The following is a 15791-nucleotide window of genomic DNA, read 5'->3' as shown; positions in this document are numbered from 1 at the left end:
ATACTTAGTCTGCCAGCTGATCATTTCAGAAAATGTTTCAGCCATGTTGATTACCTCCATTTCTGAACAAATGAGGTTATGCTTTTTGTTCTTTATTTTGTTTGTGGATTATAAGTTTATTTTGAGTATTTATGTTTTGTGTGTTTTATTATTGAAACTAATATAAAAATCTACAAAATACTATTTTTGTGCTTAATTATTTTCTGTAAAAAAAGGCAGAATGACTAATTCCAATAGTGGCAGTGGATGTAGTTTCTGTTAATAATAATCCTGATTTAGACTCTATATACTGTCATCAGACAGACCAATTTTGTGTAACAAACCAACCGATTACTTACTAATAGTTCAGACATACAACATACTGTCCCAAATTCGACTGAAAGCTCCTCATCTCCAATGCTGCCACAAAGCGAAACTAAAAGATGTCATAAACACACTAGAAATCTTGAAAAGTGGTTCAGATCTCAACAATCTAAAAACGTCTATTTGTCCAAAATATAAAACTAGATCGGATAATTAGTTAGTGCTACGATTTTTTATGACAAACTTTGTAATTGTGTTAGAAACTGCAACCAAAAAATTTCTGTAGAAGATAGGAAGGCTGCATATAAATCATTTGTTAGTCTTAAAGAACAGTCACAGCAAAATTAATTCCATCGTGGATGTATAAGATTAAGTAGTATAAAAAGCTGTTGCCCAACTCATGCATCAAAAGCTCCTAGAAGTTACAGTTTTTCTTTTTTCATATGAGTGCCTAATCAGGATGTGCAGGTGTGTAAAAAATATTTCCGAGAAACAATTCAAGTATCTGATGGTTGAATCTACAACTGTTGTGTAAAAGACGACGTTAGTCTTGTGATTGATGGCAGCGGTCATTTTACTCCTAGTAATAAGGTAGATATATAAGTAATGTTATAAATCATATAAAATCACTTCCGGCTTACACGTGTCATTACAGATGACTTCATAACCCCGATAGGAAGTATTTAAATTCTGATTTGACAATAAAGAAAATATATGACATATATGTAATATGGTGTAATGAAAATAATGATGCTGCTGTTAAAGAAGAAATGTATTACAAAGTTTTTACAACAAAATTTAATTTACATTTTAAATCACCAGGCAAAGAAACGTGCCAATTTTGTGATAGTTTTCAAACTAGACTTTTGCAAGCAGATTTAGATGAAAAGGGAATTTTTAAATGCGATAAAGAACTGCATCTAACAGAAGCTGAGAAATGTTGAGGGTCTATGGCTGAAGATAAAAAAATTTCCTTCGATGATTATTAGTGTTTAATTTTCACTTACAAAAAGCGTTAAGCATTCCCAAAATTATATACTTCAACTGCATATTATAAGAGAAATAAATATGTGTATAATTTTAGCTACCAAGAATTTAAAATGATGAAGCTTTTATATATGTTTGGCCTGAAATTGAAGGCTCAAGAGGATCACAAGAAATTTTGGCTTGTTTAAAGCAACATATCACGCCCAATATGTGAAACATATTGTTACTTAAGCTGACTCCTGCACATAACAGAATCACAATATTAAGACCATCCTAAGCATGATGAAGTTGATATAAAGTGATGAAGTTAAGGCTGAAATCATGGATTTAAAATTTTTGGTATCTGGACAAAGTTACTTTTCCAACAACTCCGTCTTTGCATTCATTGAAAACGACAATAAACTATCAACATTTTTGCACCTTCAGATTGGTACAACATAATTTTAGACTACAAAAGAAATAAAAAAATTTGTGTCACTGAAATGAACCATAAAGATTTTCTTTCAACTAAAACACTGGAAAAAGTAGTTGTGAAACAGAAAAAAGAGGATTGGTAAACTGACTGAAAATGAGATGGATCAGACTGGTAAAAAAATCCATTCAAGATAAAATTTAAAACTACAATGTCTGAAGGTATACCATTCCAGATCATTAATACAGAAAAGAAGCAAATTGGAAATCCGGTAAAGCTGTAAAACATTGCTCAATACTTGCTATATCCTAAACGAATACTATAACCAAAGCTAAAAAATGGGCCATGATGGATTTACTTAAATACATTCCTTCTCTAAACCAAACATATTTCAAGGAGCTGACAACAATTGAAAGAGGTGAAACTCAAAATAACTATGATTCTGATAATGATAGCTACAGTTACAGTGATTCTTAGAATATACCTTAAAACATTAATATTATTATTTTTTTTAAATTATTTAAATATTATTTTGTTAATTAATAATAATGCTAACAACACAATAATGCTAAAATTGTTTAACTTGATCAATAATTAATTTTTTTTCTACTATTTTTATTAATAAAAATGTGTTAATATAATTGATTCTCAATGATTTTTTAATATTATTTTTCAGTTGGCAGTTTCATTAACTCCACAAAATGTCACTGTTTATTATTTTTTTCAGTTACCACTACTACTTTAATAGGTATTGTCACCAAAGAGTAAATTTCAGCAGTTTTTTAACCATAGTATACATTTTAAAAAGCATTTTTAATATATGTATTTTCTGTGTGAATCCAAATTTAACCCTTAATTTCTCAGTTTTAATGAGATTGGAATTAATCACATTGGCTTCTGAATGCTTCATATGTTACTGCTATTGAAACCAATGCATGCGAGTTTTTAGCCATTATTTGTTGCAGGTCTAGTCCTTGATGATGTCATGGACCCCAAAGGAAATTGTGTACATTTTATAGGTGTACTTTGCTTTATAAAACTCAATCATGACACCACAAAGGAAATTCAAACAACATTTAAATGAACGTGATGCACCATCCTGAAAAGAGATCCTGCATGCAGTGAGAAACATTTGAGAAACAGGAAATGCCAACAAAAAAAGTCCCCCTGGATGGCCTCGACAGTCTCACTCCCATGACACAATTCAATGTGTTGCAAACAACATGCAACAAAGTATAAACAAGTCTACCTGTCGATTATCTCAGGAAGTGAATGTTCCCCGCAACAGTGTCCACAGGATTATGAGACAAGACCTGCACCTGTATCTGTAAGATACAGGTAGCACAGCAGTTGCTCCCACCAGATAGGCTTAGTCGAGAAATATTGTATGGTACCTCTTGGATAAGTGCAACAAGGAGGAAACATTTTTTGACCACATTATCTCGTCAGATGAGGCCCATTTCCAGATTTGGTTAAGATAATTAGTAAAACTGTAGGTTTTGGGGTCAAGAAAACTCTCGCAATGTGCACGAAAAACCTTTGCACAGTATCAAAGTTACTGTTTGGTGTGCCGTGACTCATGCATGTGTCATTGATTTGTACTTTTCCGAGGAGACATGGTTCTGCCGTTACCATTAATAGTGAACGCTATAACCACACGCTCAATACGTTTCCCTAAGTTAGAAACATCGTGGTCAGTCAGAAATGTGGATGCAACAGAATGGTGTTACCTGTTACACAACACGACAGCCTATGGCAACTCTGCTCCTCCAACACTTTCCAGAGTGCCTCATTGCACGATTTGGTGACCAGCTAGAACATCAGATCTATCACCGGCAGACTTCCTTTCGGGTTACCTGAAGGAAAAAGTATATGCCAGCATACCATGAACAATTACTGCACTAAAGGAAGAAACAAGAAGGGAAACTGCAGCCATTCCAGTTGACATGCTCCACCTCACTATTCTGCAGCTTAAAGACAAGGTCCAAGAACATTCTCATTGTAATGTTGGCTACCTGAAGGACCTGATTTTCAAAACTTAATGTAGTGTTCAAAACTCCTGTATGTCACTCATATATTCATCACAGTTTGCATTAAAATTTATTATTGCAACTCCAGATATTTTTAATTAAAATGTGTCCCATCATTATGGGACACCTGTATTAAAAACTTGAAAGAATTATGGATGTATGACAAATGATAATAAACAAAGTGAATGTCAGATAAAGAATGAACTTTCAAAACAGGTACCGATGAAAAACAAAAGGTGCATAGAACATTTACAAAAATTTTTTATTCTATTTTACCTATACTGTATTCAGTTATTTGTACAGTGAAGAATAAACAAACATTGCATTTGTGTTAGTGATTTCATCATGTTTCTGCTCAGTCCCGTCCCTTGTATCAGTGCCAATTCACAACACAGTCGTATCTATGTACAGCACAATAATCATTATTCATATTAATCACCGTATAATTAATTAGTCATATAGTACTCATGTAATCAAATGTTTATAAATTTATAATATTATGTCTTTCAGTTCCATTAAAACTCTTGATCTTTTCATATGATCACTTTTTTGTTCTGGTGTTCAATTTTGAGATGCTTGTAAACTGGTTGCAAGAACATTCATACGCGCAATTTATTTACTTCAACTCTATAAGCTAACTGAATTTGGTATAGGTTACAAATGTAAACTTAGTTAAAAAAAAAAAAAATAGCCAGTAAACTTAACAAAAAAATAAAACTTATAATAAACACAATCATAAATTTGTTGTTTTTTTTTTAAAGAAAACACAAATACTTTAAATAGGAAGCCTGATAACATACCAACATCCATGTGAAGGGTGGTTCTTCTGATCAGAAAGTCCAGAAAGTAACACATATAATATTTAATAGGTATAATTTTTAAATTTTATATTAATCTTATATTATATTAATCTAATCAACTGAAGTACAGAATTAATAATATAAAATAAAATAGGATGACACCTAACTTACTCCATAAACCAAGCAAGAGCGCTTTCATGAGTACCTCTCATCATCAGTTGCTCTATAATTTTTCAAATATTTCGTGCAAATTACACATTAAAATTAAAATTGTACGTTGCAAACTGCACATTCAAATTAAAATTGAGATTTAAAATTGTTAAAAGATCCTTTTCCAATTAAATCAAAATGGAAATAAAACTAATTTTTTTTAATATTCAAAATTGAAAATTATAATTAATAATAAAAATAAAATAGAAATACACGTAGACTAGCTAGCCAAAGTTATGTGACTGTACAGAGTTGAAATATTATGAATTATCAATGTCTAAAGAAGTGCTGCTACATGAATATCGGATATTGAATATGTATTATTAATAAGATGATCAGAAACATTAGAGAAACCCAATTTTCTACTTTTATAATATCTGAAGTGTTCATCAAATCTAGTTTTAAAGGATCTAGTGGTTTTACCTATATAGTACGGTCACAATCATTGCACTTTAATTTATAAATACCACACAAATTGTGTAAATTATATGAAGCAGTACGTGTATTATTTTTCAAATGTTTTATTAAATGGTTATTTGTTGGTATGCAGGTTTAAATAAATTTTTACCATAAATCCTAATTATGTTTTTAACAATATTATAGTATACACATATTTTAAATATATATTGTCAATTTTATGTGTGTTCTTTATTAGTATTAAATATGTATTATTGTTAATTTGTGACATTTGTTTTTTGTATATATTATCTACTAGACTCATTACAACCATTATGTTTAGCAATTTGTTTTATAACATCTATTTCTTAATTTAATTTATTATTATTTCCATTATACTTTATGTAATTGATTGCTCTTATAACCATGTTTGTATATGTATTAATTTTGTGTGACGACAGATGATTTGAATATCTATGTATGGTGGTTTTGTTGGTTGTGGGTTTCCTATGTTTTGAAGTTATGAATTGATTATTTTTATTCCTATTACCTATTTCGATAGAAAAATCTAGGTAATTTATTCTCCTATTTTTATTAATTTCAATAGTAAATTTCAATTCATTATGGGAAGAATTTAACTTGTTTAAAATTATTAAATGTTAATTATATACATTAATCATATATATACTTTTATTATTATTATATATATATATATATATTATTCTTATATATTTAATGAAAGATATACAAACAATAAAGTAAAATTTTCAGAAGTGCAAACCAAAGGGACACAACAAACATTTTGACTTTGGAGGTTTCCACATAAAAAAACTGTTTTTCATACATGAGCCTGTATAAAAATTAAGACATATCTTTCATTTACAAAATAAAGTACTTATAGTTATTTAAATAAATATTTAAGATGAAATTAACATCGCTTACAAAGGGCAGACAACTGTGAGTTTATTTTTGGTAATGCAGCTTCTTCTTCACTGAGATCTATAAGTGATTCACCGCCTTCCGCACCAGCAACCTGACCGTTAGTTGTTGCACTAGCCCCTGCAGCTTCACGACTACCCATCTCACGATTCTTCTCATACCGATTATACCTACAACACACATAACTTTGCAAATGAATGATGTTTTACTTTAATCAAATTGAATTTGGCAATAAGTAAAAAGCTGAATTTTTATTTAGATTATATATATATATATATATAAATTAACGAGGTGTGGCTATTAAATAACTAGACTAATGCTGTAAAATATTTTATTTTAAATCTATACATATTTAATTATTCAATATACACCTCTCCTCAATCCCTACAATACTTCATACAAATTTTTCATTGTTTGAAACAATACTGGAAGTCTTCTTATGAGCTGTTTCAAGATGCATGCTGCTTTTTCTTTCACAGCTTCAATGGTCTGTGAAATCTTGTTCCTTTTAATGCAGATTTGACTTTGGGAAACAGATAAAAGTCACATGGTGCCAGGTCAGGAGAATAAGGTGGATGGTCTAACACTGGAATGTTATACTTGGCTAGAAATGTCTTGACAGACAATGCAGTGTGAGCTGGTGCGTTGTCCTGATGAAGACCCATGAATTGTTCTACAATTTGGGTAATTTTTTCTTTTTTTTTACGGAGTTGAGCAAGGACCTCAAGGGAATAATGTTGATTAATAGTTTAACTTTCAGGATCCCAGTGAAGGTACACAATCCCATGAATATAGAAAAAACAATCATCGCTTTGAATTTTGATTTGCTCATTCGAGCATTTTTAGCTATGAAAATGGGGCCTTCCAATGCATTCTGGATCATAAGTGAAAAACCAAGGTTCATCACATGTTATCACTCTCCAAGAAGTTTGGATCATTTTCAATGGCATTCAACAAAGTGTCTAACAAACATTTTCATGAGCTTCTTTTTGTTCAATTGTGAGAATTTTAGGCTCCATTTTCACGCATACGTTTTGTATGTTAAAATTGTTATATAAAACTTGCCGTACACATTCTTTGTCAATTCTTACAGTTTCAGCAATCGCATGAATAGTTAACCAATGGTTAGATCAGATCAGATTACCAATTTTTTCAATATTTTTATCCTTTTTTAACATGGAAGAGCGATCCAAGTGAACATCATCTTCAACATCTGCTCGGCCATCTTGGAAACGCTGAAACCATTAAAAACTCGCACACATGATAAATATTCATTGCCACATAGTTTTTTTAATAAAAGATAAGTTTCAATAGCAGTTTTTCCAAGTTTCATATGAAATTTCACAATTCTTTGCTCTAATAAAACGCTTATCATTTTTTCAGCAAAACAAAAGAAACACATGTAATCCAAACAAAGGCCACAAAGAGACTATATGGCTATGGAAACTGGAGTGGCAACAATTGAAAGAGAAAGCTTCACGCTACACAGTTGGTGGTCGTACAAATTTGGTGCATGTGCAGTTCTGTAGCAGCATTAGTCTCGTTATTTAATAGCCACACCTCATATAATTACATTGCAATACAGGAGTAGTAACATTAATTTTAGAAAACAAAAATTAAAGTTATATTATATGTGTATATAGAGTCAACTTTCCAGCAATTTAAAAAAAATCATATCTCTGAAACTACTAGATGATCTAGTAATTATTTAAAAAATTCACCTACTCAAAAAGTTGTTTTACATACCTTAGAATGTTTCAATATGAGCTTCTTTGATTGCTCTAAAAACATCCAAAATTGACTTCTGCTAAGGTCCGCTGGATCATCACGGGTCTAATTGTGGCAATAACAGCAGTGATTCATTGTCTTAAATGTTGTACATCCCTGATTTTTCACTGTAGACACTGTTTTTAACATATCCCCATAGAAAAAATCTTAAATCTGGGCTTCTGAAAGACCAAAGCACAGGACTGATCCCACCAATCCAACGATTAGGAAATCTTTCATAGAGTGCGTGTTGAACACCTAGGTTAAAGTGTGAGGGCGCACCAACTTGATGAAGCATTACAGCATTACTTTCTTTTTCAATTTCGTCAACTTGCAGGAAAACAAAAAGTTGTAGCATGTCTAAATAAACATTCCTGTGATAGTAGGCTCATGAAAAAAGAATGTCATAATCATCTGGATATTACATTAAGCCATATTAAATTAGCTTGATTCCCACCAAATACAAGCGTTACCCAACCTATGGACCAAGGTGTAATTACATGTCACAAATTACATACCGTAGATTTTTAATGAAATCTCTGTTAGCAACTACTGAAACGTCACGGTCAACTACTCAACTGACTAAATCTATAGCAGTGCTAAGAATGTCATAATCATCTGGATATTACATTAAGCCATATTAAATTAGCTTGATTCCCACCAAATACAAGCGTTACCCAACCTATGGACCAAGGTGTAATTACATGTCACAAATTACATACCGTAGATTTTTAATGAAATCTCTGTTAGCAACTACTGAAACGTCACGGTCAACTACTCAACTGACTAAATCTATAGCAGTGCTTGATGCTATAATTTGGCTGTTGGAAGCATTAAAATGCATACTGGCAGAGACAGCTCAACACAGTTTCCAAAAAGCAAACTTTCAATTGCATATGGCTACAGAATTGGAACTTATGACGACATTTGATGTCTTGCAGGAAGAACTGAACAGAGTGCCTTATGAAAATATAATTGCTGAAAATTTTGTTATCATGGACAAATTATTAGAGACTGAGACTATTATGGAGAATATAGATGAATTTATTGACTATCATCAAGAGAAAACAGACAGACAAAAGTGATTCTGATGAAGAGGACCATAACAGTAATGCTACAACAGTAACGAATGATACAAAAATTAGATCATACAGTGCAGTGTTATCCAACCTATTAGACCTTCAGGAATTTTCACTTATAGCAAATGAATCAGAGTTAAGATAATTTGTAAAGCCAGAATGTTGACAGAAAACAGAGTAGCTGAAAGTAAAAATTCAGTACAAAAAAATAACCAATTTTTCTTCTTCTAATAAAGACTAAATTACATAATCAACAGTAATAAAGTACGTTTAGGTTAATTTAAATTACGTTTACTTATTAAATTAAAGTGTATTAGTTTAAGGTACTAAAAATCCATTATTCTTCAAAATTATCAGTTCCTAAATTTAAGATTTTTTAAACTAAAATACGAAAATTGTTCTACAATCCAGTACACTGTTCTGCATGTGCTAACATAAGATAGAAATTTTGTGCTTACGAATTCACTAACAAACTACTGTACAATCCACTGCTGAAAATGAAATGGGTCTCTGGTTAATTACAATACCATATTTTTTCTTTTTAATTATATAGTCCTGCTAGTTCATCTCTGCATTCACTGGAATCCTGTTTGCAATGAAAAATATTTTTGTTTCTGTGAAATTCTGTTAATTCAGGTTTTACTGCACAACTAAATATTTTTTTTATAAATGACATATGAAGCCTGGTTATAAAAAAGTGATAAAATAAAGAAAAATTATTTGCTTGAAAAAAATTCATATAAAAGAATGAAATATGGGATAGAAAAAAATTATTTACATTAAAATGTAAGAATTACTGTAAGACAGATGTAGTCACTAAAGTTATATTGAATAATAATTCAAATCATTAAAAAATATACTCATTGAAACAATAGCACACAGAAAGACATTCAATACAGAAATATTAATTGTAGTTATAACATTACAATACACTAAGTAATAAAATCTAGTACATTATTTTTAAATAATGTACTAGATGTGTTCAAAAAGTAACAAAAATTTTGAAATTTCACAGGTAATATTAGTCTGATTCTTGGGATTTTTTCATTGTTGTGTTGGTAAATATATCTGAAAAGTATCTGTACATTTTTAGCCATATTGGATGTTTAGTCTGTTGCCAGCTAAAAGGATAACACATGTTTTGTTATGATCGGTGATTTTTTATTTGTATAAATAATGGATCAGAGAATTTATATTAAATTTTGCTATATGAGTGGTATAAGTGTTTCCAAGAAGGTCGTGAAGACATTGAAGATGACAAGCGCCCCGGACGCCCCAGCACATCAACAATCGATAAAAACATGAAAAAGTGAAAGAAATGATTATGAATGATAGATGAATTACAATCAGAGAAGTCGCTGATGAGTTGGGATATCAACTTCTGGCTATGCCAGAAATCTTTTTGGATGTTTTGGATATGAAATGTATGACAGCAAAATTTGTTCCAAAATTGTTGAATTTCAAACAAAAACAGAGGTGAATGGAAGTTGCTCAGGAGTCACTAAATGAAATCAACAACAATGTAGAACTACTGAAACATGTCATTACAGAAGATGAAACATGGGTTTACAGATATTATGTCGAAACTAAGGCTCAATCGTCCCAGTGGAGGCATTCTGGATTACCAAAAAAAGCTCGACAAGTACAGTCGAATGAATGTGTAGGATATGCTCACCATGTTCTTCGATTTTAACGACATAGTACATCATGAGTTCTTGCCACAAGGTCAAACGATCAATAAGGAGTATTACCTATAAGTTCTACAACATTTCATGGCTTTTGCACCACGATAATGCACCTGCACACTGCTCATGCTTGTTCGTCAATTTTTTGCCAAAAACAACACTGTAATGATACCCCAGCCGCCATATTCGCCAGACATGGCCCCGTGTGACTTTTCTATTCCCAAAAGTAAAGAGAACCTTAGAGGGCTATCGTTTTACAAACATAGATGAGATTAAAAGTGTTGAAAGAGCTAAACACTATTCCAAAGATCAAGTTCCAGAAGTGTTTCAGGGATTGGTAAAAACGCTGGTATAAGTGTATAATATCTAATGGGGACTACTTTAGGGATAACATTAATGTACACAAATAAATAACATTCTTCCCAAAAAACAAAAATTCTCATTACTTTTTGAACATACTTTGTAATCCCTAAATTCATCAAAATATATTATTTTAAGTTTTAAGTGGTAAATAAAAAAAAAAAATATGTAACCGTACTTACATACCTTAAAAATAGATTGTTAAGGAGATCATTAACTCTTAACAACTCAGCAGTTACTTCATCATTTGCAAGTTTACTAATTAACTCTACAAGACGCTGTTGCATCAATCGGCAAGTTGAATGCAATTCCTGTAATCATAACATACAAAGTAATAATGTAAATCTAATATATATTAAACATAAACCATATAATTCAATTATGATATTTAATAATATTTATCATCATTGTTTATTTCAAGTTAGTAACTAAAAGCTGAAGTGCTGATTGACTAAGTGTGTAGCAGTGAAAAACACCAAGACATATTTATTTATATATATATATATATATATATATGTAAGAATGCAATCATAAGGTAATTAAAATAATATACTGGTATATAAATATTTTAAATTCAGTTATATTATTTCAATAATAGACCATTTATTAATACCTGTGTTTACCACCAGTATATTTGCTATACAATATTATTTCTCTACAGATAATCTAATCTTTCAATAAGATAATTCATCCGAGTTTTATTGGAAAAAAAAATCCCTTTGACATACCTGAAAATTACTAAATAAATTTACATTTTGTGGTTATAAAGTGGCACCTTCTTTGGCATGTTTTTGTTGATTATTTACTTTCTTTCAGAGTTAATTTTATGGTGTTTCAGAATAGTTCTGCTTATGTAAAACGCAATTTAATGTTCTGAAGTGAAGAATGGCAATACTGTTTGTGAAAAACAGCAGAAAATGACTTAAGGACAACAAAAGTTAAGCTAATGTTGTGCATGCACTAAAAACAAATATAAAAATTTCTAATTTTTCTCTAATATAATATAATGATCTATTTTTTAATTTTATTTTAACCAAAATAAAAAACTGTTTATTTTCATAATTGTAATTTTTAAAAAATGATACTTCATAACCCTAAAAAGTACTAGGTAATTGTAGGTGATACCATTTTATCATTAACAGAGTTCAGTAAATGTAAATTTTAATGCTACATGCAAGCTCACATTGAGAAAAGTGCATGTAAACATGCATACAACGGATGTGTACATTTATATTTACATTCTCAGACTTGGAATGGGTATGTATATGTAATACAAAGATATATATATATATATACTGAATAAATCAGTACAATCAATTCAGTACAATCAAATCAGTACTACAATCAATTTCTGTATAAATTTTAAAAATATAATTTTAATATTATTAAAGTGTGTTACTGTGTGTGTGTGTGTGTGTGTGTGTGTGTGTATATATATAATATTAATTATAAAAATAAAAATAAAAATTTTGCCATATCTTTAGAGAAAGAAGTACCTGGTACAAAAAAAAAATCATGATACCTTCAACAACTGTATATCACTGGGATGTTCCTTTCCTGGAGATAGTTCATTCAGCATTTCATTCAGTACAGCCATATTTCCTTGAACAATATCCAGCTCATTTCTCAATTTATTCAACTGGTCAGGTGTCAATCTCTGGGGCTGTAATGGTGAACCACTACTACCACCACCACCAGCACCGCCACTGCCAATGCTGACACCACTGCCACCTAGAGTACCTTCTTGTTGCGCAACCAATGCTGGTACACCGAGAGGTATATCCGCATCTGGTATACTCTACAGAATGAAACAAAAATTTGTTTAAAAAAATGTTTAAATGTATGTAATGTTTAAATGTATTTGTTAAAAAATTGTTTAAAAACAATTTAATAATTAACTTTTTTATTTGCTTTAGCAATTAGAATAAAAAATCAATATGTAAAAATGTATCTTAAATACAACAATTAACACAACTTCAAAATACTAAAATATTTTAAGTATAATAAAACACCACATCTATTTTAATTATAGTTAAAGCATAATGGCACTTATGTATTTTAAAACTCAGTAAAACTAATTGTTGTAAGAAAATATAAAGTACAATTCTAAGTAGAAATACTTTTTTTATAATTTTTTTTTGTACTGATTAATATTAAACTAAAGTAGTACTAGTAATATTAAACTAAAGTACTAAAGTATTAGTAGTAAGTTACGATTCTATTCTTTTGTATTCAATAATTAATTAAATACTGTTTTGTTTAGGATTTCTTTTTATATTTTTGATTTTACCTTTATATTTTTATTTTAGTTCCTCTGTATCAACTTATGATTATTTAACAATAAAATAAAAACCTAATAACAAATTTTTTTATAAACGGTATTGTAAAGTTTTGTATTAACAAATTTTTTTCAATAATTGTTTAGCATAGCATTTTCTTTATACTTGTAAAGACAGCTTGTTCATTATGAATTATAACTCTTTCATTTTTGTTAAGATAATAGTTTAAAAAAATAAAAACACTATTTTATTAATAATATTTTTTTTATTTTTTTTTATTCATTATACAAGGTTATCAACAAACTGTACTGCTTTACTTTAATATGGAATATAAGTAGAGTTATGTAGACATAATGCTTTTCTACTCTTGGTTGTATAGGATAACTACATTATCATATAACTAAATAATTTTGATCAATGAGAAATTTAATAAAATAAATAGATTTATAATTTTACCCTTTGTGGAGTATGTATAGGAGCCATTGCATCCAAATCAGTCGGTGGAAATTCTATTCCTTTATTTTTAAGATCTTGATATATTTGTACAACACCACTCATCTCTGGTTGATTACGGAATGCATCAGCCCAACTTTGAATCAAACTTAACACCTTTTCTTGTACAATTGTTGGCGGATCATTCTTAGGACCTTACATAAAATTTATGCAAACCATTAAAACAAATTATTTACATCAATAATAAAAAACTATAATCAATTTGGAATTTAAGAATTAGATTAAATGTAAAAATTAAGAATACGTCACAATAGTAATCTAAAAAATCTTATAATGATCAATATTCAATCATTAAACCAATTAAGAAATATTTATGTAATAGAGAATTTTATTTTTACGTATTTATTTAATAAAACTACATGTGATTAAGTATAATGATACATATATTTTTTTAAAAACTTAATACAGCTAATAAAATGTGAACATGCAAATATTAAAATTCAATAAGGCTGAATTATTTTTATTTTTTATTTATTATTTTTTTTGTGAAATGTATATTATACAACTCTTTTTGGGACTTAACTCTCAGGAGAAAGTATGCACCTACATCCCTTGTTGTGTTTTTGTAATATCTATGCATTAATTACAAAAAAAAATTCTTTATAATTTTTTAATTATAATCAATCTATTAAACAACTGGTTCAGAAAAGCCTTGATCTATTGATATTTCATCTAAAAAGACAAATTAATAATTGCACTATTGCAGAACAAAAAAAGATTGTTGTTGCTATTGATATGAACAAATATATTTTTTTGTTAACTATGTATGCATTCTGTTATTCTACTTGCTTGCAAATATTATGTTAAAATGTTAAATGCTACAAGTTATTAAATTCATGAAGAAGTAAAATAAGAATTTGAGTCTTCAAATACAACATAAACTATTATGCTAGCTCTGCGAATATGATAAACACCACATACAAAGCACATATTTCTCCATATTTATAAATTAGACATCATCAAAAATATTCTAGAATTTGAAACTTCATTTAAATAGAAACTGTAACTGGGAAATGCTTATATCATATCATAGATTGGCACCATTAATGAGATCATAATGTGTCATGTTCTTGTTCACTCTACAAAAATAGCAACATTTGTATGATGTTTGTGTAAATGTATCAGCATCAAACTTCAAAATGTCTGTCATTGAATAACATAAGAATGTCACAACTTGTATTTTGTTACAAATCATTATTAGATGTTATGTTCTAGAAAAAATATATGAAAAATGGTAATGAAAAATATTTGCAAATGGAACATGTATTTCAGAAAGGGACATGTTACTGATAATGATCATGCTCATAGTAGGATCATGCTCATAGTAGTTGTAACAAATTATGAAATATTGACCATGCTTCAGGTGCAATACTTAGAAAACTAAGAAAAAGAAATACTTAGAAACTTAAGTAAATTACCAGAAGATATAAGAAAGTATAAAAGTATGAAGAATTTTCTTTAAGAATATTCTATCAAACTACACAAGTTTCTGTAAATAAACCCTGATGGTTATTGACAATAAAAATAAGCATGTTTATACAAGTCTTCTTAAACTACATGTATATAATCAAAGGAGAGATTGGCTGCAATGCGAAACAAAAACTGACAATTCTGTGGATGTAGAGAAGAATTCTAAATAAATAGAATAAGTAGAGGAGGAAAAATGAAATTATTATACAGCAATAAAACGAGAGATTTTTGTTAGTAAAAATTTTAATTTAATTAGTATTTTGCTTTTATCAAAGAAAAATGAAAAACTCATTCAAAGCAATTATTTCTGTTATGTACATAAAAATACATAAAAGAAGGAGGAAATTACCATAACCAGATCATACCACCAAGTTAACATATAATATAGCTTCCACCTTTTTTTTACCTAACTGCAATTATTTTACATACATTACCATTTTACATACATTATTTACATACATTTTCCAGGATTGGAAAATAATACACAAAGAAATAAGGAAATCAGGATTAATGATTAGATTATGTGTAAAAATTAAGAATGTCTCAATAATAATCTAAAAA

The 15791-nt window shown here is 29.3% G+C and overlaps 1 protein-coding gene across 4 annotated transcripts in view; it reads right to left on the bottom strand.

Annotated features, from left to right (window-relative positions):
• LOC142326138 (TOM1-like protein 2) overlaps positions 1–15791 on the bottom strand; it is a 116037-nt gene that overhangs the window by 20568 nt on the left and 79678 nt on the right. For all 4 annotated transcript variants that reach the window (XM_075368342.1, XM_075368343.1, XM_075368345.1 and 1 more), the window contains 4 exons: positions 13704–13894; positions 12491–12766; positions 11155–11279; positions 6081–6247 (listed from right to left, as the gene is read on the bottom strand). In XM_075368342.1, the coding sequence (XP_075224457.1) occupies positions 6081–6247; positions 11155–11279; positions 12491–12766; positions 13704–13894 (759 nt within the window). The remainder of the gene's footprint in view (positions 1–6080; positions 6248–11154; positions 11280–12490; positions 12767–13703; positions 13895–15791) is intronic.

The sequence above is a fragment of the Lycorma delicatula genome, chromosome 6, assembly GCF_047948215.1.
Source record: "Lycorma delicatula isolate Av1 chromosome 6, ASM4794821v1, whole genome shotgun sequence".
Lineage (NCBI taxonomy): Eukaryota > Metazoa > Arthropoda > Insecta > Hemiptera > Fulgoridae > Lycorma > Lycorma delicatula.
Note: the sequence above shows the minus strand (reverse complement) of the source record. Positions and strands in the feature narration are given on the sequence as shown.